General features: G+C 34.1%; 1 protein-coding gene and 1 long non-coding RNA gene across 6 annotated transcripts in view; one reads left to right on the forward strand and one right to left on the reverse strand.

Moving 5' to 3' along the window:
* The window catches only part of LOC138181585 (carcinine transporter), a 56,124-nt gene that overhangs the window by 17,887 nt on the left and 11,256 nt on the right, over window positions 1-26,981 (reverse strand). For 2 of the 5 annotated variants that reach the window (XR_011173542.1, XM_069116522.1), the window contains exon 1: window positions 2,752-2,914. The exons of 1 other annotated variant lie outside the window; for it this stretch is intronic. Coding sequence is in view for 2 of the 4 variants with exons in the window: in XM_069116522.1 (XP_068972623.1) it covers window positions 2,752-2,848 (97 nt within the window). In the remaining 2 variants the exon portion in view is untranslated. Of the gene's footprint in view, window positions 1-2,751; window positions 2,920-2,965; window positions 3,497-26,981 lie in introns of those variants that run through there. 2 more of the 5 variants (XM_069116523.1, XM_069116525.1) reach the window with 2 other exon arrangements.
* Window positions 3,692-25,437, forward strand: LOC138181592 (uncharacterized). Its single transcript, XR_011173544.1, has 3 exons — window positions 3,692-3,913; window positions 10,183-10,494; window positions 24,775-25,437. It is a non-coding gene; the product is annotated as an uncharacterized LOC138181592 (long non-coding RNA).

Consider the following 26,981-nt stretch of genomic DNA (forward strand, 5'->3'; position numbering starts at 1 on the left):
CTTGTTGCTTAATTGCAGTGTTTGACCACCTGTTCTAGAATAGTGAGTTTACCTCTCACTGATCGGATTCGATTGGTATTTTGTAGTACAATGCTTTGTTAGTCGATCGTGGCATTTAAATATACCAAGTTCATAGAGAAGAAGGCAGATAAGTCGTTTTCTAAGTTTACGTTCTTTAGAAAAAGATAATTTTATCATTAAAACGTCCGATCTTTTGATACCCATCTAAATATGTTATACATAATTAGTCTCGATAAATATCACGATAATGGATAAGTATATATAATCGCGTTTCTGTTCCAATAAAAGTGAACACTGATGCTATCGAAAACATTTGTATATTTTTAGAAATTCCAAAAACAACAAATCCGATGTCAGTGATTTCGTCTGATTTGCTAGTTTCTAGCGTTAAGATTGAATACACAGCTGAGAAATTTTCAAAGATCGTATCTATTTAACTTTGTGATTAAACAGCTTTCTACAAAGTTTTGTGGATTTGTTAGTTATCTTTTAAAGAATAAGCAAGCTTTAAAAGACTTTGATCTAATAAGTTTATTCCTCTTCAACCTTATACTTAATCATCAAATGATGCTACAATTAGAAAATCAACATAAATGGATTTATCATATTTCTTCTGTCTAACCTTCTGTAAAATAATTAGCTGTTAAATGAGCCAGAGTTCTAGGAAATCTCCGATGCTGTTCATCTTCAACGAGATACAGATATCTGACAGATACTATCAAAATTCTATAGATGTTTATCCTTCAACTCTCGGCATACCAATGTTTATGCCATCATCGACGTTTCTTCACAAAGGGTCCTCAAAGAACTTTATGATTCTGTTACTTCTAAGTTACTTTGTACTGTTATATTTTTGTCATAATAGTACCTACTGGAAATGTTTACCTAGTATATAAGTTTCACTATTATTACCATTCTATCGTATGTTGTACTCGGAATTAGTCACAGTTTCTCAGAAACGTCTAACGAATCACTTACTCTTAGTTATTCTAGCACAGACGCTGTGTTTCGCTTACTGAAAAAATAAACAAAAGAAGCAAAATGATGTACGTAATATACTAAAACATTCTAAGACGCTGTGGTAATTTTTCTATTTCTTGTACAAATCATTTCAACTTGTTTTTTTTAAATGTTTTTATTCCTATTTGGTACACCGAAATGGATGTAGCAAATATATATCACGGTATTATCCAAATACCCTAATATACGAACGTTCTATTTTCCCAACGCTCTATTATCCAAACACTATATTTCTTCGTAACGAATGCCCTTTTCCGTTTCAAATATGTACATACGTATGTCGTCAGTGTTCATACACAGTGTACTCTTTCCTTGATTTGATTCATTGAATTGTGATTATACGAATTTGGTATGAAACTAGGAAGCGTTCTAACTATCGCAGGAAAATACGATGTAAACGAGAAAACTGGAAAGTGACGTAAGCGCAACAATATTAGCAAAAATACACGATATTGGAGAAGCCAGAATCACAGACATTAAAGGAAGAAAAACATAATTGAAAATTATTCAAAGCACGTAGATTCCTCAGATGTTGGCAACGGTAGAAAAGCCGTAAGTATTCTGATGTAATGAAATGTTTCATGTAGACGATAATAATGACGATTTTATATAAATGAAAACAGCAGACGAAAATGCTAATGAAAAGATATCTTCTCATGCCGAAGCACTCGTGGCACTCGTAGAAGAACTTGGATGATTCGAAGTATGATAAAGAACGTAACTCTGTGTAGTTATTTACGTTGAAAAAATTATCTGATTATGGATTCATAAATATTTAAACAATCTGTCGATTATTCTTAAACTGTATTTGGATAAATGAAATTTCGTCTTCCTATTTATTTCAGATAAGAGAGGCTCTACTACATTGTCTGCAGTATGTTTCTAATAATTAGTAAAATATCTAAACTAAATAAATGTAGACGTTAAAGTTACTGCACATCAATATATTAAGGGTCAACATAAATATACTGACTGTCACATCACGAAGACATTTTAAAGAACTAATAAGGACAAAATTGTTTATTTAATAAGTCAAAATCTCGATCAATTAACGGACCACCATTATATCGTGATATTTAACGAAACTTCCAATCTTAAGAGCCATATATTATTATATTATAGCAGTGTTATAGCAGTCATTGGCTCAGATTTTAATTAAATTCGTCGTGAAAGTGAGAAGAAGTAAAGAGACCGAGTAATCACGAAGAAATGATATGTATGTAACTTGATCGAAGCAAATATCAAATTTTTAGTTGTTATGTTCCACGAGGGAAATTTGGTCATCTAAGTAGGTTATCGACGCAAGTGTTAATGAAAGATAAAACACGATTGAAGCAATGAAAGAACTTCATTCTTTTTCCTTCTTCACGAAATAGCAAATAAAATTTCATACAGTAGCTCACGTGAAAATATCTGAACATTTGTGTAAACATTTTGTAAATATATCATGTGTATTATGTTCGCAATCAATGAATAGCACAGTAGCTCCTATATGAGTTTTCAGATTGACTAAAAATTTGACTGACCTACAATAGTCATGTCTCATTCCGATACTAAAGAAATCTTTAAATATTTTATATAACGCATACAATAAAGATACTATGTAAGTTATCTATGCTAAATGCTGAAATATTTATAGAAGTCCTTTATGGATATAGTAGATATTATAATATGTGTGTTAGGCGAAACATTTTGAAGCTTAATTATCACCGTAATGAGACACGGGTAAGATAACACAGGTATGATTATATCGAACAAATTTTTCCCGATATACTTCATAATGTTTCGTGTAACAGATAACATACATTATACACCAAAGCTTTTTACGACCAGCGTTCAAATACTTTCACGACGAACCACTGTACCAAAATTCAAGTCTCACGCGACACATCGATACGAATGATCCGTGCAAACAAACGTTTACCTTTTCCACGATCGTCCAAGAGCAACGCGAAACTTCACTCGGCGTATCACAGATTTCGTTGTCGTTTTGTTTCTAAAACGAGGAACTCTCCGCAGAAGTCACAGAAATAAAATGAAATCTAGCTCCTTCACTTTTGTCCGACTCGATAAGTCGATTTCGAACAAACTTTACTCTTTTCTTCTTCTTCTTCTTCTTTCGGATGTCTTTTCACTGTTTCAACAGGATAAAACGGAAACGGGAAAAATAATAAAAAAAATCGCGGATCGCAACGACTCTCGTGATCCTGTGATCCAAGTCCAGGACACGTGCTCGATCTCGATCGTCACAATGATCTTGGGTGCACGAGATCCTCGATTTTTCGGACGCCGCGCTACATCGTCGTTTAAAAGGGGGCACGCACCGACTGTTCGCCGCGTGGACAATTAGTGGGGCTTTATAGCGCGTGCAGACGAAAGCGGAGCCCCACCAGCGTCGTGTGTGCGGCTATTGGACGATGACTTTGGTCCCCGTGGATCGTCCCATCGACAGCAACGCCGAAGTCGAAGACGTCACTGGAGAACTGCGGGGATTTTACGATTCCAAAGAGCCTTCCTTCTCCTGTTTCACCGCGACCGTTGGGTTTTCTCGTGACTCGTTTGCACGCTTTCTTCCCTCCTCGCTCTTCTTACTTCCATCGCAATCTTCTTTCTCCCTTGTCGCTTTGTCGCGACACGTATACGCGACCGGAAAGCGAGAGACATAAACTGGTGACGCGCAGGTGAGTGTACCTGCCGAGAACGTTGCGACGTTGTTGTATGGTTTGATATGTTTTCTCAAACTGTGTTTGGTTAACTAATTTAACTTGCCTGTTGGTGATTCATGGAAATTTGAGTGATATTACGAGGTGAAGTTGCGGAGTATTTGGAGTGAGAATTTGTGAATATCCTGTGTTTCACCATGTTACGTATGGTAATTTACAGTGTTGTTTGTATAGTATAGTACAGATTGAAAGGGATACAATAATAAGCAGACAGCTAGGCTGGTTAATTGATCAGGAATATTAGTCGAGTATGAATTTTTTAGCAAGAAAAAGAAAAAAGTATAATTCTAAGTTGCTTTGCTGCGTACATTGGGATTTATAATATACGAAAGATCGATTTCTTTCAGGTAGGAAAGAATGATTATAAAATAGAAATTATTACGTAATTTTTAGTATCGCAGGTTTACTGTGGTATTGAATTCGGCTAATGATATGTGAACTGGAAAAACAATGATCATGTGAATCAAACGTTGATTATCCATCCGTCGAAGCGTTAGTCAGATATCGTGTAACTGATAGTTCCTTGAGTGGTTTTCAAAGTCGAACGATGAAACAATTTGAAATAATCGTTTCATTATCGACGAAATGAATGAATTTATCTAATGGAGCTCATTAATTTATTCGACTTTTAATATTAATTACTAGTTGTTATAGAAATTGATTTAACAAATTTAATATAAATTGATTTACCATTAATTAATCGATGGTAGAAAAGAGACTTTGGAAAATGAGTAATACGTAATGAGTAGCTTTCGTTTTACAGATTTTATAAAATAAGTGTTACTATTTAAGAAAAAATAAATTTGATGGGGAAAAAGCTATATGGAAATATACTAACGACTTAAAGAATTTAAATTTAAAGGACTTTAGAAACAAAGAAACAGAAAGAAACTTTAGTTCTCGATGATACTTGACACGTGAATTGATTAACAGCTTGTCTTGCGTGATTAAATTTAATAGGATTAATTGAAAAGTTCGTATACCGTGTGTGAATCATAATAAAGTTGGTTTCATCGTAATTCACACGGTACTTGCAATGATCATTCAATCGGCAATTTTATTGTTCCAACATCACATCATTTACTTATCTTCGACTTGTACAATTCTCTGTGTTTTACGCAATTCTCTTTTTTATCCATCATTTTCTCGCATAGCACTCGAGTAAAAGCGAATCAACCGTTCAGTGAACCATACTTTGTTTCACTATGTTTCTTCACATGGTAAATGTTTTTTGATATCTTTTTCAAATTGAAATTCTACGGTTCTTCGGTTTGTTACATTGTGAACGAAAAAATCAACAGATATATAGAAAAATATCGAGGTTAATTGCATCGACATTTGCAAATTTTCTAACATTCAATTTTAACTTTCTAATAATAACTTTCAAATTTTCAAATTGTCGAACTTCTAAATTTCCGAATTTCCAAATATTCCAGTTTCTATGCGCTCGAAGTTCCAAATCGTCGAAGCTCCAAATATCCTAATCTTTAAATATCTCCAAATCGTCCAAGTTCCAAATTTTCAAACTTCAATATCGCCGTAGTTCTAATTTTTCGACCTTCCATGTTTACCCGTGAGATAAAAAGATTATGATCGGATAGTGTCGATTATGCCAATCGAGGATTACAAATACTCTATTCGTGCGATCTTCGACACCGAAAATAAACCCAATGAGCGCGATATTGTCGGTTTTTATCTTCCTCGAGCCGCAGTTAATTAAATCGATTGTCACGAAAGAACACGGTAGTTTTTCTGATTCCCGAAACAAAATATCCCCATTGATAGCTTCAGGCAAATTCGCTGAGTAATGAAATCTACTCGCGAAACACGGAGACGCAGGGACTTAACCGTCAAAGATATTTGCTTCAGAAACCCGATACCCTTGAAAAAGAAAAAAAAGAAGAGAATTACAAGTTATATACGCGAGATGCAAGATCGCTCTTACGATCTTTCTTACGCAACGGACCAGTTTGAAAACGAAGTTTGAATTTCGCGCGTATTCCAGTAAAGGCTTCCTCCTTGAAAATTCGCCAAAAGAAATCGAACGCGAAAGATTCGAAAAGCTATTCAAATTATTCGTCAATTTAATTCTCGGAATTCGTTGATAAGTATTAATTATATTTTATTGCAGTGGAGGATAGATTTCGTAATAGACGTGTGAAGGAAGACGTTTTATCGATATTTATAAGAATTATAAGTCATCGTCTTGCGTTGATCTAAGAGGAAATCTAAAACAGAGATATCTTCCTGCGAGCGGTTTGAACAACAAGTTGAAACTTGTTTAATACATAAAACGTTCTTTTTCGTTGGTTACAACGATCTTCTGTAAATTCGAAGATTGTCTCGGTTGCTGCAGTATTTGTCGTTTCTAAGATTTGTCAATAAAAGCGCTAAATCATCGGGATTACTTATAAGTAATATACCTGTATCATTCTGTTTGATGGGTCTGTTCAACGTGTCTTGCGAGATGTTATTATTACCATAAACAGATAACGATTTTTGCTGATATTATTTCAAAATTACGTGTAGAGCATAGAAAATTGGAACAATTGATATATCACGCTGATTGATCTTATCTTTTTTGTTCGTTTGTATCATAAATTAACGTTGGAAGGCATATAGTATCTCTCTTCTTTCGTCTTTTTTCTCTTTTTCTTTTTTTTTTTTAGGAAGGAGGTTTCTCTTTCTTGTTGCAGGATAGTGCATAATTAATACGTTTAATAAATCCATTTTTATACATACAATAGCTTTTGCCTGACTTTATAAAGGCGTTATGAAAGTACGCACTGTGATTTTCACAGAAGACAATAACGTTCCTTTAATTACTCGATCGACAAGGTGATTATTAGCGTGTTGTTATTCAGGGTCGTCAATTCTACGTTGCGAATATATAGGTATTTCTGATATCAATTACTCGTTATACTCGTTATGATTTGTATCCAATTTTCGTTTTATTATTTCCTCGTTATGTACAGTTTGTTTATAATTACTATGCATATCTACAGATTATTTTCTGTAATTGCTTGATATTGATTTCAAATTTTTATTGAAGTACAGTCATTCTTTATTTAATTCAATAAATATTTTGCAAATATTTTAATCCAACTCGCAAGAAAAATATTCTGTTCTGATGCTGCACGATGAATAAATTATTTCAGCAACTCTAGTGCGTTTTGTCATTTAACAAAATTCAAAAGGTGCACACGCCAAGATCATGGAAAGATACATCGTCGTTGATCGTTCTTATAAAATTTGCGTGCATGATAGCTCCGATAACGTTGCGACATGACAACGCAACATGCCCGGGGATTCGCTTACATGTCGTATGTCCACACATAGGACGACAACATTTGCATTCGTAATCGCAGCTATAAACGGTGCTTCACACATATCACAAACTTCCTTATCAGCTTCTCTGGATAAGATCGAAGAGAAGATTTGATGATTCACGATAAATATAAAGATTAAGTCGGAAGCTTGTCGTTGAAGAATTGAAACACGTAAAATACTGTTGTTTAATTTCAATATCATTTCTTTTTAATTATTGCTGTCTCGACTATTTGGACAAGCTACAGATCATTAAGAAATAGACTTATACCGCTTCCAAAATAATTATGATTACGCGATTATGCTATCCCATTTATTAACGATATTTCAATTGATTCAAACGAACGAATATTCTAAGAGTGAAATCATAATTCGTTTATAAATCAAAGTTTCACGTTAAAGCACACGTAAGTCTCTCGTTTTCTTAATTTTTGTCGAAAAATATACTTACATCACTTTTAAAATAAACGCTTCAGTTAAAGGTGGAAAGAATTTTGTTAAATACGAAGATATGTGTAATTGAGGAAATTTTGTCGAAGTCAAATGACATATCCGTTAAAATGAATAATACTTTGATATTTTTGAAGTTACAATAACATACGAATAAGAGTCCTAAAATCAAATAAAACAACAATTTTGGTGTCATGTTATTAAATCGAACACCGCGGGTAGAAAGATAAGATTAGTTTTATGGATTTTATATAATATAAGCGTATTAATATTTTCAAAATATCCAAAAGTATGGCAAGAAGACATATTCAATTCCAAAATCAAATAATTTCTATTGTGTATAATAAAAAAAAAAAGAAAAAAACAAAGATTGTGGCTTATTACAGTCTTGCTGTACAGTATCTAATTTTAAAACTGCTCCGTAAAAAATATAAAACGTAATTTATCCTGCTTTTTCCCTATAATTTTCATAGGTAATATTCGTGGAAATCAGAAACTGGTTAGACATCGCGATGATGCATAAATTAACGATCTATGATATGAAAGATTGATTTTAGATAGAGAAGTTATTAAGAGAACACGTTGCTTGCCAGCTAGGAGAAGTGATAATATTTAAAATTAGATTAGATTCAATTAATGTTTAACGATCTTCGAGTAAATAAAATATAGTTTAAGCGAATTTTTCGACGTTAAAATGTATGTTTGATGTTGATTGCGGAAGATAAAGTTTTATTGTCTAATAGTTGTTTGGAAAGCAATTATGTCTGCAAAACACGAAATTACTATTTCGTGTAGACGATTGCACAATTTGCCACTCTTGCAAATTATTTCATCATATGTATTAATTTCTATTTGGGGATCTCTTTCTTCGATGATTTTTATAAATGCAAGAGCTAAACTCGATGATTTTTGAGAAAAAAAACAGCTTATATCAACGTTATCAACAGTATAATCTAATATTAATAATTTTCATAATATATACAATTAATATATCGATATTACACATATACTATTTTTATAATACGATTATGATTTTAATAATTCAATATTTAATATTATTTTCTCTCTGTCAGCTCTTAGATACATTTCCAGATACGTCACAAACATTAGCAATATAGTCATGATCCTTGAATTGAATGAAGCAGATTTAATGAAATTTCAAAATATCTTCAAAAATACAGATAATATATTCATAAAAGAAATTCGAATTCTTTTTTGTAAGTCTGTTTTTGTGTGTAGGCCTATTCGTTTATAATTTAGATAAAAATTTTAAATTAATTATAATTCTCTATGTGTGATATATTTTATTGTAGTTTCGTCTCTAACGTGTTGGAGATCATTTCTCAAATATCAATATCGATCAAAGCAAAGACGAATACGAAGACGAGATTGAATTGCAAGACACAAATTTGGGATAGCAATATCATTGAGATTAATGAGAGAATAATGTATGGTGACAGCTTAAGCGCCACACAATAAAGGACTACGATGAAGCTACAGCAGCACGCGTCTGTGAAAAAAGAGCGAAAGATAGCACGTGCACATACGTTTTGCAATTTTGAATCGATTTCTTCTGAAACGCGGCGACTTCCGGCCGCGTGAATTAATTTATGAATAAAAGAAGCAAGATATCTGGAAGTGCGTAAAGCGTTACGATATTCCCACGGATGAATACAACATGTTTGTAACACGTGTTTGTATCCCGTATGTTTAAATACCATTCGGCGTTCGTTTTCAAAGAGTAGAAAATCAAACAATTGTATAATGGAAAAGGCGATACCATAAGCGAAGCTCATTCGAATTTATTTCTTCGATTGTAAAGTCGTGACGTACCTTTGCATGTTGTTCTTTCATTTTGGATAATAAAAATCTTTGTTGGAAGTATGCAAATGTGTCGACGTTACATAAAAGTTAGATTTAAAAGTTAATGAAAAGTCGAGGAATGAAATAAAAGTTAAAATTTCAAAAGATTGACAAGTCACGAATATAAAAGAAAAATTACACGAATTTCTGGATATACGTTGATCAACTCCGTACATCGAAAAGCAGAGAAACGCGAGTGACGATATTGTAACATTTTCTCTAATCCATCTTGAAACTTGCAGCTTCTTCTTTTTACAATAAATACACGTTTTTTCTTTTTTTTTTCTCTTTGAGAAGTTTAGCTCTAAATATTTAGCTAAGCAAGAACAAAAAATCCAGTTTAGTAGATCTGTTTTAAACAAGAAAGAAATTGAAGAAGTAAATAAGAATTGAAGAAGTAAATAAGAATTGAAGAAGTAAATAAGAATTGAAGAAGTAAACAAAGAAATCCAAGGAATCGAGGAAATTTTAAAGCTAAATATAAATCATTCTCTCCATGTAGCTTTAAATTTCTCTATTTCCAATGAAAAGCATCCAACATGAATTTACGAACAAACCGAGACGAATAATCAATGAATTCACGTTCTAAGCTCCGTAACAAAATTCCAGAGCTGGTGTCCTAGTTCTGGATCTAGTAGTGAGTTTGATCGAAATTCAGGAAGCTGTGAATTTTTTAGTAGAAGATCGCCCATAGTAAACTCCTATTCTTTTGCCTTGAAACTCGATACGACGTAAAAGATTCGGTTTTCCCATCCCTGTAACCGGAATTTCGTTACAGGCGAACCATCGATCGTGTTTAGACACAACGAGCCTAAACGATTTTTGCGTGCTGTCACATTTGGTTTTATTCATCGGAAAGCTGATGACCTTGAAAGCAATGAACGCCCAGGGAAAGTCCGTGGTTCCCAGCGAATCGAAGAGCAACTCGCAGGCAAGCAGCGACGAATAACCGAAGAAGGTCGGCCAAGTGATTACCAGAAGCCACGAAGACGAGTTTGAAACCGGTTCATGGAAGAACGAATGAAGATGGAAGAGTGGCGAAAACATGAGACTAGATAAGCCGTGTGTACGACCGATGAAAGAAATTCAGGTAAAATTTCATTGGCAAACCGCAACTATCCTTGATACGAACTTTTCCTTGCCGAATTATTGATTTATTTGTCATTTTTACGTTCTTCCTGTTATGTCATTTCATTTTATTATATTTTATTCGTAATTCTTAAATCAAATTCTTCAAATTTATATTCTTTATTATTTCTGGACTCTAGTAAATATCGTTTATCCTTGCATAGTCGCATTTTGAAAGTTTGTATTTTATTGGTATCGTTGCATTTTGAAAATTGTTGCTCTACTAACATCGTTATATTTTATCTATAGATTAGAAGTTGTTGATTGTCCATTTTCAGGAACAATTAGAAAGATAATAACTTTGTAAAATTCAGCGCTGTTTTATATTTTCACGAATTCCTTGTGTTTGAGAACTCGATTTTACTTTGCGTGTCTCATTTTACGAGCTTAGTTTATTTACGAAAATATCTATTCTACTCTTGTCCAATAAGTGTCAATTACAATGATCGATGTTACGCGGAACTTCCTAAACCTTGCACCACTATCAAACCAATGTTTCAAAGTCCAACTTTCGTTCCAAGTTGTGGCAGAATTTTTATTTACCAAGACCCATTAGTGTCGAAATGAGTAGAAAGGTTGGATCTATTGTGGAGTTCAATTCGGAGGACCTTGAGATTTTTAAGGCACTTGCGTTTAATAAAAGCGAATCGTTTTATTTGACAGTTGAGTTAGCGAGTTTAGGTGTTAACATTTTATGAGAGCAACCATATAGCGTCGAGGGTTCGATAATCTACACGGTAAATGCGAAAAATGAAATTTTGACTATTAGTTGAATCAGAATTTTAAAAGCAAACAGCTATCATTTTACATATCAATTACAAAATTATTTAAATATTTAGAACTCTCAGATTAATTTTTTACAATTACCACGAATTACCGATAGCTATGAAGCTATGCTTTCTCATTGCATGATATGAGACATAATTTTATTGGAAAAGCAGAATCGACTTGACTTTAGGTTTAAAAAGCAACATTAAATTAACATTCGTTCGTGTATAAATTAAAGGTGTTCTCAATAATTTGATGTTTTAACTTGAACACACAGAACTTACTCATTGTCAGTTTTAGGTATGTTATGTTTTCAGCGATTTTTCTGGCAACACCATTATCTATCCATTTTTTTATGTCTTCTGGCAACACTGTTACTTATCTATCTTTTATGTCTACAAAAATTGCAGTCTCTTCACATTTTCGAAATACTTCATCTCTTTTTTTATCGCATTTCCATTATTTCTGAACATAAATCCTTCTTTTCGTCGTCGTGTTACGCGACACGCTATAATATCGCACGATAATATCGCCGACCAATTTTTGTTACAGATTATTAGTAGCATATCGTAAAGTATCTGTTATTTTCTGTTACGAGAAAGCGCGATGCAATTAAAAATTTTTTTAGTATTCAAGAAAGTCCTAATATAAACGATATCTTGACAAATTCCTTGATTTGTTTTTTTTTTGTAGATAACAATACATTCTAGATAAAGCTTATTAAAAAAAAAATTATTTAAAGTTATTTAATTTCATATAACATTACTCACGTGTAAAAATCTGCGACAAATTTTCGAAACATGGACATCATTCGGTAATCTTCCGCGGATAGATATTTCCATAGATCAGAATCTTAATGTAGACATCATGCAAAGAAATAAACACACACGTGTAAACTACATTCCTATAAACGAGTTACAAGAGAGTTCTGGCTAATGACAAGGAAAATTGAACTTTCTAGGAAAAATAAGATATTTGCGTTACGTATGTAAGCTTAAAGTATGTTATTAATAAATTATAGCCTAAGTAGCGGCCATTCTTTCCCAGTTGATTTTAGAGGAAAATAATGTTATTACCTGCCATTTCCACTCTTCTATAAACAGATAAATGATATGGATAATGTTTTCTACTTAAAATTCCAATTCTTTTTTACGCCTTGGAATAACCCAACGAAAATACGTAAGACCTTTTCCATGTTTGTTACATTTCTCGGCAATTAAGGAATTTTAGATAAGTCAGCTATAAGAACTGAAATGTTATTTCTGGAGTAATTCGAAACAGCGCGTAAATAGAATTAACTGTAATTTGAAAAAGAAAATATTTCAACCGGTTAACGCCTAAAAATAGAAAAATTAGTGGCTATGAACATGGCCGAAAGAACAATGTTGAGAAAGTTAAACGCGAATAACTAACTATATAGTTATACAAATAAATGACCAACTAACGAAGAATTAGTAGATGCAGGATCAACGAAGAGGATGAGACTATACAGACATCTATTAAAAAAGAATAATTTCATCCTTGAAGATTAACGAGAGAACAATGTTGAAGAAATTAAAAACGAACAACGTGTAAAATCAGAAGAATTAAAAGAAGGATCAGTGAGAAGTAGAATGCATCGGAGAAGATCAGACAATACAGCGTTAACATTATCCTGAAGCACGAATAAAAGAACGGTATTAAAATTGTCTGGAGTTCCAATTTCAGACAGGATCTCGGATTATCTGCAGGAAATCAAGCACAATGCAATTACTTTCCCTATCGGTTGAGAAATTCCTGTATCGCGTCATTCACCCTTCTCTTGTGACGCAAATCGTGGTATTACGCATGATTCCTAATAAAATAAAAATCAGAAAGAAAGACAGCAAGCAAAAATGTAACGATGACGGTGATTATGAGCGCGACAGATCACTCGTTCTACTTCCTGATGTCCTTCTCTACACGATGATAGGCTCGATTTCTATATTTAAAGAAACGCATAGACGTAAGCAGAAGAATACCATATTAGTAAACTGGAAGCTGTAGCAGCCTTTAGAATGGCCAGAAAAGAAGGAAATATACGAGGGACACCGTTCAATTTCTATGTTGCGGTTTCGTAATCTGTCGTTAATGTTAGAGATAACGTTTATGCTGGTCGTTATCGAATTGTCCGCTTTTCAAACAGACATGACCGTCACTACGAAACAGATATTCTGATTGGCTTGCATAATATGTGTCACCTCTTACAGCTGTGCGTAATATTTGCTTCTCAGCGTGTCCTTCTTCCTTCGAGTTTCGTATCCTACTGATTTCTCCTGCCGCTTCTATATTTTCTCCTATTTTTTGGTCATTCGTTCTTCACTTACACGTAGTATTATTCGATCGGTTCTACGACATCTTTCCATTCTTTTCAATCTTTCTTGTTCGTAGTATTTTACGATATCGAGAACAAAAAGAAGAACATTATAAAGTTCGAAAGAGGGAAAGTTACCATTTTTCTATTAATTTACAATTTCTCTCAAGTGACAGTTTTTAGCGTGAGCTCGCGAACCAAAGAGAAATTGTAAATTATCGAGTTACGAAAGTCAAGAGATTTTATATTTCCCAAATAAGCAGTCACTTGAGAGAAATTGTAAATTAATAGAAAAATGGCAACTTTCCCTCTTTCGAACTTTATAATTTTCTTCTTTTTGTTCGTCTTTCTGAATTGTTAAATTTCAAGATATTAGCGATTTCTTTGACTCGAAAAATATTGATAAATTTTCATAGAATTATTTCAACTTCGTGTTCTCCAGGATGGAGCGAAGAAACGTGCAATTTCGAAGGTTTAGACGCCAGACGGTTAACTGTATATCAAGGTAAGAGCCGAAAAGCAGTTTGTACGATCGTTTCTTCATACAAAGACGAGAGAAGTGACTCCCATGAATGGATGAAACGACCGCAAGCAAGGCCACCCTGGCTGCCTGGTTCCATTCGCTTTTTACGAATACACATTTGAGTTCAAGTTCACCGGCGTAAACGATCTTGAACGAGTTCGACGAAAAGACACGGTTAAATGTTATCTAATCGTCCTTCAATTTCGCTACGGTCCTACTTGGCAGGTATATCATTTTCTTAAGTAACTTCCTTACTTAACTCTTACTTAACTAACTGGTTAAACAATCTTTTCAACAGACTTTTTCCATTTCGAGATGTGTAATAAACCTTAGATTGTTTTACTTATCTCACGCTCTGTATCTTTTGCTTTTTAACAGCCACTTTCATTTAACGTCATTTTGCTAGCTATGCTAGTTTTAATTACACTTTAGTTATACTGTTTAGTAAGTATACAGTATTGCGTGTATAGCTTATGGTTAAATAGTTCAATCATTTAAATAGGGAACAATCGGAATGTTTTTAGAAAAAAGAAGAAATCATGTAAGGCAAAAGGTCGAAATAAGTTAATTATATTGGAAGTTTTAATTTTTTAAATATAAATTACGTGTAAGTTGGTGATTATAATGGCTTTAAAGAACTTTGTTTCAATTTTTAACAATTTTAACAATTTTAACAATTATTTGACTAGAAAATACACTTGCCACTTATGTATATTTATATATTTATTACGACTTTTTCATTAATAGAATTTTTCAGAAAACTTTTTAGTTCATCCTTATCGGCTTTGTTTTCAAAGGGATTTATCGTTTCTTTGAAGCGCGCTTTCATCCATTTTCTTTCCTCTTACATGCACGCGTGTTTTTTCGTTTATCGTTACATTTATCTCTTCCTTTGTTTCTAAATTCTCATTTCAACCGAGTATTAATACATCGTTAAGAGCAAATAGAGCTCAGAATTTTCCTTTTAAGTCGTTGCAGCGTGCACGTTACAATTATAAATATTTTCCATTTACGAATCAATTCGCAGAATCGTTCGACTTGGAATATTTTAATTAAGGACACCTCTCTACGTCAGAGAAATAATAGAAAAAAACTGAGTTCTTGAATCGATATATCCTTGATACTTCCGTTTTATCGTTTATAAATTATGCACCAAATTGATACAGTTTCCCTATCGATCGTTTCAATCCTGTAAAAAAATACCAACAGTTTATAAAGGAAAAATATTTCAAAATTGCAATTTTCTTTTAAATATGTCTCTTGTATTTTCCAGCAAGTACATTGCTTTTTTTTCTATCGAGTTACAGTATATTTTTCTTCGATTTCCGACAAAGAACCGAGACCTTTTCTTCTATAATTCGACCTTCCATTTAGCTCCATGGCCACAGGGAGCCTAATGGGTTCGATGAAAGGGCTAGTGCGCGACGAAAAAATGATCTTGCGAGATTGTGCTTTGCCGGAAACTGCCATCATGTTTTTTGCCAACTCTTCCTTTGATGCTTACCACCTTTTCGTTGAGGGAACTTTGGTTAGTGGCCTCTTAATCAAACCGCTCGGAGGTACGTTGCTTCCCTTTGGGGAAAATATATCCTACTTTGATAAAATTTTAATACACTCTTGCATTAATTTTGATACTTCTCTACCCTAATTTTATTTATGGTACTTTTCCTGGATCCGACTCTCTATTCTTTTTATTCCTTTCTATTTTATAATTTTGTTCTCATTTATTTGGAGAATATAAAATGCCACACAGCTTCCATTCAATTATTCTAAATCTATATTTTCTAAAACTTTGATAAAATTTGAATATACTCTTGCATTAATTTTGATACTTCTCTACCCTAATTTTATTTATGGTACTTTTCCTGGATCCGACTCTCTATTCTTTTTATTCCTTTCTATTTTATAATTTTGTTCTCATTTATTTGGAGAATATAAAATGCCACACAGCTTCCATTTAATTATTCTAAATCTATATTATCTAATTTACCATTATTCTTTCATTCGTCGAGTAAAATCATACTTTGAAGAATGACATTTTAACAAAGTGAAACTTTCCTCCCTTAAAGATAAATTTCATAGTCTTCTGTTGCTTTTCATGGCCTATATTATACGAACTACAATTCTCATATATTGTTCTTAAATCAATCACAATATTTCCCATAATCGTGATTAGTCAGTATTACTAATTTATAAATAAAATCGACGGAAGGAACTACGTCTCTTAGAAAGATAATTGCGTTTCAGTTTCTAGGATATTATCACATAAATGATCAGTCTTTGTAGCGTTATAAGCATGAATTAAAGATATGAACGATAGAACACCAAGAACATCGTTAGCAATACGTTAGAAATATAAATACGATCTATATTATAATACCATCAGTTGGTTTGACCGATACCTTCACCATGGCGTAAGAAATACTATTTTCGACCTCCATTTGCTGGACAGTAATAACGACAGACGCGCGGATTTTTTATTCGAACGCGAACACCTGTCCGAGAAAATCAATCTTCTGGAAACTATAAAATGAAATATCCCATTCGAACAATAATTGTATTGTGTTCTTTCTCAACATATTATTCCCGGATTATTCTCGCGTTATCTGCCGTTGACAAACATTTATCTTCGCGTTTCGCTAAATATTCCATATTCATAAAAATTTCCATAATTCTAGAATATACATTTGGTCCACCAGGTGACAATTTTATCACGAATGTCCTGATTTTCCCATGCGATTATTGACATTTGTAAATAATTTGTGATATTGTTTTTCAATTATATTTATGAAGATATAAAAACAAATAAACGTCAGCAGTAAGTATATATGTACTGACAAATTAACACGTTTCAGTACGAAATCGATGCACGTATCGACATCATTTATTTATTTTTTCTTCAATATTTCTCAACAATAACGAATTAATATTTCTGAAATAAAAATCAAGCGAGAAAATTGTTTTCACCTTTTTCTTTTTTCTCCTGAGCGGAAAGCAGGAATCGTGGAAATCCTCCCGGCTTGAACATGTTAAACGAGAAAAAAATTCGCCCTAATTCGCCATGTCGTCGCAGTACGGCATTTGGACGAGCACTCGCGACGAAGATAAAAAACGCATATAACGTGCAGTCTCTCTGCAGCTTGATATCAGGGGATCTGTCGAGTAAAAGCCTGTTTATAACATTTTTGTTAGTATCTCCCTGGCTCGAAACATTTGGAATATTTGCTTTTTTGTTTGTCACCACACACGGTGTCGCTTAAGTAAATAAATCCTACCACTTTATCGTAAGCGTCATGCAGAAATCATTTATCTTCCCTTCCGTGTCTTCAGATATTGCGCTGACATTCGGCAGAGAACAGACTTTTCGTGTAACTTTAATTTTAACTAAAGATTTAACTAAAAAAATAATGAACATCCAATGTAGCAGTTTGTAACAAAAGTTACATAGCATGTAACTTTGTGATACGATACCTTCTTGACACAGAACAATCAAAATTAAGGGGGTATTCTGGTCTAGAAATTTGAAAAAATCGAAAAATTTTTTTTTATATTTCCAAAGTTTAGACATTCAAGAATATGCCCTTAAAAAGATTTTTCAAAATTTCAATTATTTTATGTGTTACAGCCATTTTTGTGACGCGGCATCTGCTTCGGTCTGACCGGAACAAATGAATAGTAGACGGTAGACTGTCTGAGTAAACTTGTCTCAAAACTTTAAACGCGTTTTTCTCGAAACTACTTTTTTCGAGTTGGCGTGCACGATATCTCAAGGTCTAATGAACCGATTTATTTCAAATTTAGTCTGAATATTCCTTGTATACTCCTCCATCGTCCGGACCACGCTCAGCTCAAAATCTTTCATATTACTATTTTTTAAACGTTCGGAATTGTCAAAAAAACGTGCGAAATAAGAAATTTTTTTTCAAACGGCCGTCATTTTGTGAAAAAATGTTGTATTGACTTTTCCAAGGTTCAGACGATAGCGGCATCCATACTAATTAAGAATCCGTTCGCATTTTTTATTTCAGATGACCAAAAGAGTTGATATCATGCACGCCACGACACCCCATTTTTTTGACAGCACCCACTTTGCCAGCTCATAACTTTTTAAATATTGAGTTTTTTTTCAGTTAATTTTTTACGTAATCACGAAATATCAATAAACAAATGCTAAAAAGAAGGATAGCAAAAATATTTTTTGTACAGAGCTTCAAAAATCGCCCGAAATTCATGCCTCTAGACCAGAATACTCCCTTAATGTAAGGTGGTTTGAACGGTATTTTTCAAATTGCTCTTTGAAGGGGGGGGAAGAAATTTTCTAATTAGAAATTAAAATTGCACGTATCTTTGCTCAAATTCTTCATATTTAAGTCGTAACAAAAGCTATTTAACAAGAGCTAACAAACAAGAACGTACAGTGAACGAGCTAATTTTCAAGTGATTAGACTTTGATGTGCTAACGATTTTACTAATCCTCCCTTTTTACCAATCCTCTATTGTTTCTGCGGACGATTATTGTTTACAATTATAATATTACTTACTTACGCGCTGACGATATCATTTAATAATGAGATCAAAATGGAACAGCGACTAATTCTATTTTTGTCCATCGCACACCGCACTGCGATGGTAACTTGATAATTGCGAAACAAATTCAGGAAACGTTTGCTACGAAGCAAGAAGTAATAATAAGCAAGAGTAGTAATAATAAGCGAAGGTATCTTCGGTCCGTAATCGAGTTGTATCGATCATTTTCAATGCCAGTCAGACGAATCTCGTCGATAAGCGCAAAGAAGTTCGTGTTCATGGTGATATTTTTTTCTGCCGCATGGCTGAACGTTGCGTTACTGCGACGCCACGTTGATACTACACCGGCGTTCTCGATAGAATCCCCTCGGGCCAGCTTGGATTTTTCAAATGATTCGATCAGTCATATGTAGTATGCGTATGAATCGTTTTCCTTTACTTCTTGTTTCTTTTTTTCTTCTTCTTTTTTTCTCGTGAATCTCGAGAAATCGTGCAATTAACGAACAAGGTAGAATTAGTAATTAGTTACCAGAATGACGGAAACGACGTTCTTACGCGTGTCCTTCTTATCCGTAGAATCTGGAATTTCTGATGGAATAATTTTTATCCTGGCAAAGGCACGTATCGAAGACAATTGCCAAGTCTTCGTGACGAGTAATTAAAGGATCGTTGATTGGTACAATTTTAGAACGTTAGAACGCAACAATTGCGTGATCCGTCGGTAAAAAAGGGAAGACGTAGAAATGTTCAGCTATGGCGTGCGCGTATGGCCCTTTTTGTCCGTATACGAAGGAATTCTTGATTGAATCGTTTCTTGTTCCGACAAAAACGCGTGTCGAAAACAATCGCGATGTTTTCACGGCGAGTAATTAAAATATCATCGACAATTAATACGATTTTAGAATGGATGGTTTGTTTGTAAAAGGAAATAATTTATTATGGATGGAAGAGATTCGGAGAAGCCGTGCGCGCGAGGAGGACAGTGCAATTCCTCGCGTATGAAGCAATTCCTTGTACAGCAGCGTGCATGTGTGGTCGAAATGTCAACATTCTATAACTGCTTCAAATTGTTCTGAACAAGCTGCATTGTAATTAATCTGTCTTAAAGGCGAATAACAACTCATACGGTGTTAATTACCTGTATCTGCGACATAAAAACAGGTGACTGTACCGTTGAAGGAAAAATGGCTTACACGTACATACATGCATGCACATAAGCATATGTCTTTGTATGTATGTTTATATTCATGTTTCTTCGTACGCATATCGAATCGTCAAAATAAATTGATTTAGAATGCAATAAAATTCGATGATTTTAATCTGTGACTAACTTTTAGTAGGACTAATTTTACCTTAAGCACATTTTTAGCTAATAAAATTAAGTTTGTTTTTATTCGATCGAAATGTACGTTAATATCATGTTAAACGTGTATTACTTAATTTATTTATTTAATTATAGAACATTTGAATTTTTTATGAAATCTATATAAACGATGATTAACAGCGAGACAAAAAATTCAAATACTCTGTTAAAGCTTCTCTGTCTATTACGAAAAATATTCCCCCATATTGCCATCACATTTTTAACAGTTAGACGTTAATCATGGCGTATGTAATTTTAACTGGATATATTGTACATTAATTATTTTCCCTTCATCCATGATCAATTTTCAGGACATGTCCTGTCCCTTATTGTTGATCAAGCAAGCTTCGTCTGGCCACGTTTCCGAAGCTTGTCGACCGTTCCTCGGTGGGTTCCACCGGTGGTCGTCAGATAGCTCTTCGGGCTCGTTTTCTACGATTTTCGGTAGCTGTAATTCAACTTATTCCCTACTGCTATGCGTTTTCAGCCAGGTATCCTTGGAAATATCGAGCTGGACACGCTCAGCTGGCTCATGGATTGATATTATACGAAAGAGGAAAAAAATCGGTTATTTGTAGTATCGACGATTTTTTCCAGGTACGTCGTGAAGAAAACGATCGCGAACGTGGAACAGGAGGCCGGAGGAGAGACAGAGACGCGATGTTTTCTTTTCATAATCATGGGGAATTATCGCAATCGATATTGTAAACAAGTCCCGGCGGAAATATTTTAATTAACTTGCGAATGGTTAAACAGAGTCTATCAGGTTGAAGCAATTTTTCATCTCGTCGTAACTTGAAAGATATAATTGCCATGAGCGATCGCGAGTATTAGTAATAACTAGCGTGTATAATTTAATTAGCTTTTGAGTGAAATAATAATTGCAGGACGGTTTGAGGAAAATTACGATTTTTAATATCTTTGGAATTATACAGCCCTCCCTAGCTCACGTAATTTATATAACATTTGTTCATTTCTCGAACCATCGCACATGACACAACTTGAGACATCGATATATCTTCTTTCTGAGTTAACATTATTTTTTTTCTTCTTTCATTCTTCTAAATAATGAAAGTCTAATAACAGGATGTATTGGTATCCCTCATACAAGAAATTATTGACATTACTTAACTTCTTTCTTATATCCATTAAGACAGGGAAAGATTCAATAACCAAGTTTAGAAAGAATAAAGAAAAAGTTACACACGAGTCAATATATAGGGAAGAATCGATCTCACGAAAGTTCCAATGATGTAACCCGTGAGAGAAAGAAGAAGAAGAAGGAAATAGCGTACAAGTTCAGGAATCGCCAGCGATCGTATAAAATATTCTATATAACGTTCAACGATCTTAAAATAGAAAAATGTCTTTTGGGAAACTATTGAAATTATTCCAACCCTTGAAAAAATCATTAAAATAAAATATTACCTGAAGAATTATTAAAATAATTCCCAACTGAAGGATTATTCAAATGATTTCATACTTAAAGCATTAAAAATTATTTCTTACACCCACTAAAAGCGAAACAGATTCGCTAATGAAGTCCAGCGAAGACCAAAGTCAAAGAAAAAGCAAATCCTTTCCCAAAATTAGCAGAGAATCGATCGCGCGGCAGTTTCAATGACATTAACTGGCAAAAAGAAGCAGAGAAAAATGAGATGCAAGTTCACGAATCGCACGAGGATGACGATAGGTCAGGCGATGATATCTTCTCGTCGATACTCGGAGATTTCTTCGCGATTTCGTGCCGTGCCATTCAAATGAATTCAAATGTCTCATCAATAATTCATGAGGCCGGTTATCAAGGCTACAAATCTTAGACTCGGGTCCTGTGCATCGTCTGTAATGTTTCATGGCACTCGAAAGATTCTCCATGAGACGTTACAAAATTATATAAATACTAGTAACAACGACAACGACAACAACGACAACAACGACAACAACGACAACGACGACAACAACGACAACAACGACAACAACGACAACAACGACAACAACGACAACAACGACAACAACGACAACAACGACAACAACGACAACAACGACAACAACGACAACAACGACAACAACGACAACAACGACAACAACGACAACAACGACAACAACGACAACAACGACAACAACGACAACAACGACAACAACGACAACAACGACAACAACGACAACAACGACAACAACGACAACAACGGCAACAACAACAATAACTAATATTAATCAATTAAAACTTTTGCTCGAGACATCAACAAAGATGGACGATGAAGTGTTGTAATCAGTTGAGAGGCAAACGTTGCGTGCCGGAAATGTGAACGTATCATCGTTGACGCGGCCGGAGGCCCGTTGTCACGATTTACCTTCCCTCCAGGGAGAAACACTTTATCTTGAGCTTCCCTTCGCGGGCTAACCTTGCTGAATTGCTTCGAGAAAATGATCTTTTTTTTGCTTTTTTTTCCAAGGGAATCTAAGGTGGATTTTGAAAGTTGATGAGTTTCGAATCGATTGGATTTTGGAAGGGAAGTAGTGTTGCTGTTTCTATTAGTTCCTGGAGAAAATCGTGGAAATTACTTTTTAAGATTTGTACATGTATTTTAAGCGTTGATTTTAAAAGGCCGATATTTTTTTCGTACATTTATTTTTTAATTTTTATCGGTGGGAATTTACAGTGTTTTCACGATCCTGCTTTAATTTAATTTTTCACGACGTTAACACGTTACCTGCCACGGTGGTCATCGGTGACCAACTAGGTAAAATAAATTGAATCTTTCAAAATGATTAAAACAGGAATTTCGCGGATTAAAAAATTGTCAACAACGTGAACGATTTAAATAACATCGTTAGAGAAAAATTGTGCCTGTTGGGGTTATCTGTATTCTGTTAATGTGTAACAGAAATATATTCGAGTATAACGGTATAAGTTCAGTGTATGCTAATCCAGATCTACACGCTGGCAGCGTGACATTACAATAGAGCTCCGAAGCCATGGGCCTATGGTATTTATAATTTCGAAAAACCGGTCTGTCTACATCTCGCTGCACCATCTATACAATGCATATTCCAGAAAAGGCTATTGGTCTGAAAGGCCCTTCAAATTAATTTAATAATAGATAATGCTTAATAGCTTCGAAGATCAGGAAAACTAAACAATATAGCAGATGTAGAATTTTCCTGGAAGTGGGAAGTGTTTTCCTTCAACAGTGCCAATACAAAATAACACCATGCAAAGAATAAACATTACCTTGTATATCTCAATCTATCTTTTAAAGCAAAATATATAAAAATTGAACGCGTTCAAGAAAATAAACATTACGATAGCTATATAGCATATGGCACATGTTAAATCAAATATAATATATTTTTTAACGTACCAGAATTTCAATAGAATTTTAGCAGAATTTTGCTGGATAATTAGTTTAGGCGCGCGGTAGGTTGAACAAAAATTGAAAATCGCTGCATTATATCAATCCGTGTCTAAACGAGAACCACGTATTAGACGTGTAACGTCACGAACAACGATTACAAGTGACCTCAAATTCCCTAGAATTTCCGAAAATATCACGGAGCATTCACGAGGCGTTCTACGATCGGCTTAGCCAAGGACAGGAAGTGTTTCCTTAACGAGTACCGGCGATAAATGGCCCAGTTCCAGGGAAATAGTTGCACGATACGGTAAACGTGGTTCGATGGAAGTAATGACTCGCGTTTTACGTCAAGCTATAACGCCTGGTCCATGGAAGTATCAACTAGACGACAGTGTTATACGATCCTTCAGTGAAACTCCATCTGCATCTATTACGTTATTTCATCGATCAATACTCGCTGATCCACCTTTAATAGGACGAAAGAACAAGAAGAATTCTCGCAACGTGTTAACAAGTTTCCATTGGTCGCAGCTCCGTGACTTTTTCCATTATCCAGAATCAATATAACGATAGATGAATATAAGATCAGGAAGGAAAAACTTCGCTTAAATCTAAGATCGAAATGGTTTGACGTAGCGCGTCATTACCGTAACACGATCGGCAAACGCGTTAGCTTTGGTTGGTGATTCGTTCTCAGCGATTATTAGCAGCGTTTGTAGGTTCTTTTCGTGGAAACCTTGATATAACTTGCCTCTCGATCCGTTTTTTAAACGTTCAGACTATTTATTCGAATGGTTTTTCGTTTTAATCGAACGAGTAACCTTGGTTGATTTAGTGAACGTTTATTAGAGAACTCGAGTAATTATGCGAAAGGGAATTATGCTCGATCATCGTTAGTGTCCGGTTTTACGTTACAATAAATCATGTACCTACTCGAATTGATAATTATATGAACATAATATCGTGTTCACAATGTTTCCATTGTGAATTATGATTTTCCTGCTTTCAAAAACGATGGAAGGAGAAGATTGAAATTTTTTAGTTCTCGCGTTTCACAGTTCGTTCCATTGTTTCATGGGATACATAATTTACGATAAAATTAATTATACAGTACTTTATCTTAATTTCATTGGAAATAACATGTAATGCTTTATTAACGTCATCGAATCGCGAATGACTCATAAATGTTTCGTTTGGATTTAAGTCATTATATTTTAGAGAATTTTATTCTATTTAAATTTTTCACAGCATCCAACACCTAAGCTGTAAAACTTGAGATATTTTATATCTGAAATTACTTTTCTGTCATGATGCTATTGTAAACGAGAATCACGCAGTTTCTCAAGGACTGATCGGAACCGCGTTCATTTTAGCATGTCGCATGCCACGGGGGTCATCGGTCACCGACACGCAACTTGTCGGTGGCGCTATGGAGGTCACCGGTAACCGGCGTGCCAAGATTGGTAAAAATACATAATTTGAACAAATGTCAATTGTTCATTATCACCATCGTTACTACAATAATGTGACGAAATTAATGCAGTATAAAACATATAAAAATAAATTTATTTATATATGAAATATAGACCTATAATATTTCACCATTACATATATCGCATAATAAAAAATTCATTATGGCGCCACAGGTAATCCCTGCAAAGCTAGCATTCAACGTGTTGAAAGCTTCTTTCAGTTCGATCAATTGTATTCGCATAAGGATGACGCAAAGGCTCATCGTTGTTGCGTTTATCGAATCAACGAGTTTATATTTATACGCTTTCCGTGATAAAAATTTTTCGTTTTTTTCCTCGTCAACCACAGAATTAAAGATTTGTCCAGCTGTTATTACACGTAAATTATGCAAGTTTATTTTACTTTAAGCCTTCGTGTCTGGCCACAACAAATTTAAATATATTTGTAAATTCATAATAATTTACATAAGTATAAGTAGTTTTTATTTGAAAGAATTTTTAATTGATTTGCAAAGAAGAAGATTTAAACCGAAAGATGGTATCAGTAGAGACCGTCTATGATCAGATCTTTAACGAGGTTATCTCATCCGTTTGAAATTCTTAACAATTAGTTAAAAATATGAAACATTTAGTAGGGGACCTGTTGCTCTCATCGCTTTAGAATTCGTAAAACTTTCGACCACAAAGTGCTTCGTTTGAATAAAAAATCTCGCTCGGTACAGCACTTTACAATTCTACAAACCTCATTTTCTCTACTTCAAACCTATTTTACGCGTTTTTACGTTCTGTATTTGACTTATTTTCCAGGTACACAGTGTCCAAGCTTAAAATTTCACACCGGTGCGATGGTACAAAAATTATTTTATACTGAATCTCGTCTTTTGTTGTTAAAAACTATGGATATTGATAAAAATAAATTTCACGCGAAACTTTAATTTTGTGGAATCAAAAATCATTTTAATCGACAAATGAAATTATGAAAATTGACCAGAGATTCCAAAATTATTGACATTAGTCTTCTCTTAAAGATCCTAAAATTATTAAAAATCAGAGATTTTTAAATCATTAAAAATTGAAGATTCTAAAGTTACTTTATTTATTTATTTACATTTCATAGTCCTGCCTTTCGCAGTAAAACGGACTTCCAGTTACACTTCTCTTTGGGATTCTAACGTTATCGAAAATGATCAAAGGCCGCAAAAAGGCCTAAAAAGTTCTCTGTTTGCTATTTCACTGTTGTATGCTTTCTCTCCCTTCGTCCCTAATCGATGAACATCGCTCTAATTCTTTTCTTTCCCCTTACTTTCGATCGCACGAGAGAAGCGTCGAAAAAACGACTACCACGAGGGATGAAAGGATGGTTTCAGGGATGGAGATTCGTGAAAGCAGGCCGCGAGGGAAGAAGTGAACCGAGATTGGTCCGATGTTTGTTCAGCACACAACCGTTTCGTATGTAGAAAGCGTTCATTCAGCGATGGTTGCGCTCCTTTATGCGTATGCCCAATAAAACAACCTGCAAATAATATTCTGTTCTTCGAATTTACTTTTTCAACGTTTCTATAATTTTCTTAAGACGCTTAAAACGATCTCTTGAACTTTCACCTCTTCAGTGAAAACGTGCATTTTTTTATCTCCACTTTAGACTCAAACGCCAACTTCTTGACGTATTAAAGGATTTTAGAAGTTTTTTACCATTTTATAGTACGTTCTTGTTGAATTTTTTGCTGGATGAAAAAACGCTTATCCGATACTTTTAGTATTTGCCTCGAAGCTGTTTAATGGTATTATCCTTTTAATAAAATTTAATTATAACGCGCTTTTACGAAATGATAGCGTACACAGTGACTGTTAATAGTTTCTGGTCAGAGTGTAATTCTATTTTGACGTACTTTTTACTTTAATAAAATCCTTCGTGTAAAATGTCCCGCGATATTGTATAATATTCTTCTAAAAAAGAATATATTAATGCTAATCGATGGAACTATTAAAAAGATCGTACAGTTTCTCGAGAATGTTAATAGCCTTCTTGATAAGAAGACATCGCTTGTCCTATCTTGGCATGCGTTAAGGGTTGATGGTATAATTTACTATATTTTGAAGATCAAAGT

The sequence above is a fragment of the Bombus flavifrons genome, chromosome 7, assembly GCF_040668555.2.
Source record: "Bombus flavifrons isolate JBK064 chromosome 7, iyBomFlav1_principal, whole genome shotgun sequence".
Lineage (NCBI taxonomy): Eukaryota > Metazoa > Arthropoda > Insecta > Hymenoptera > Apidae > Bombus > Bombus flavifrons.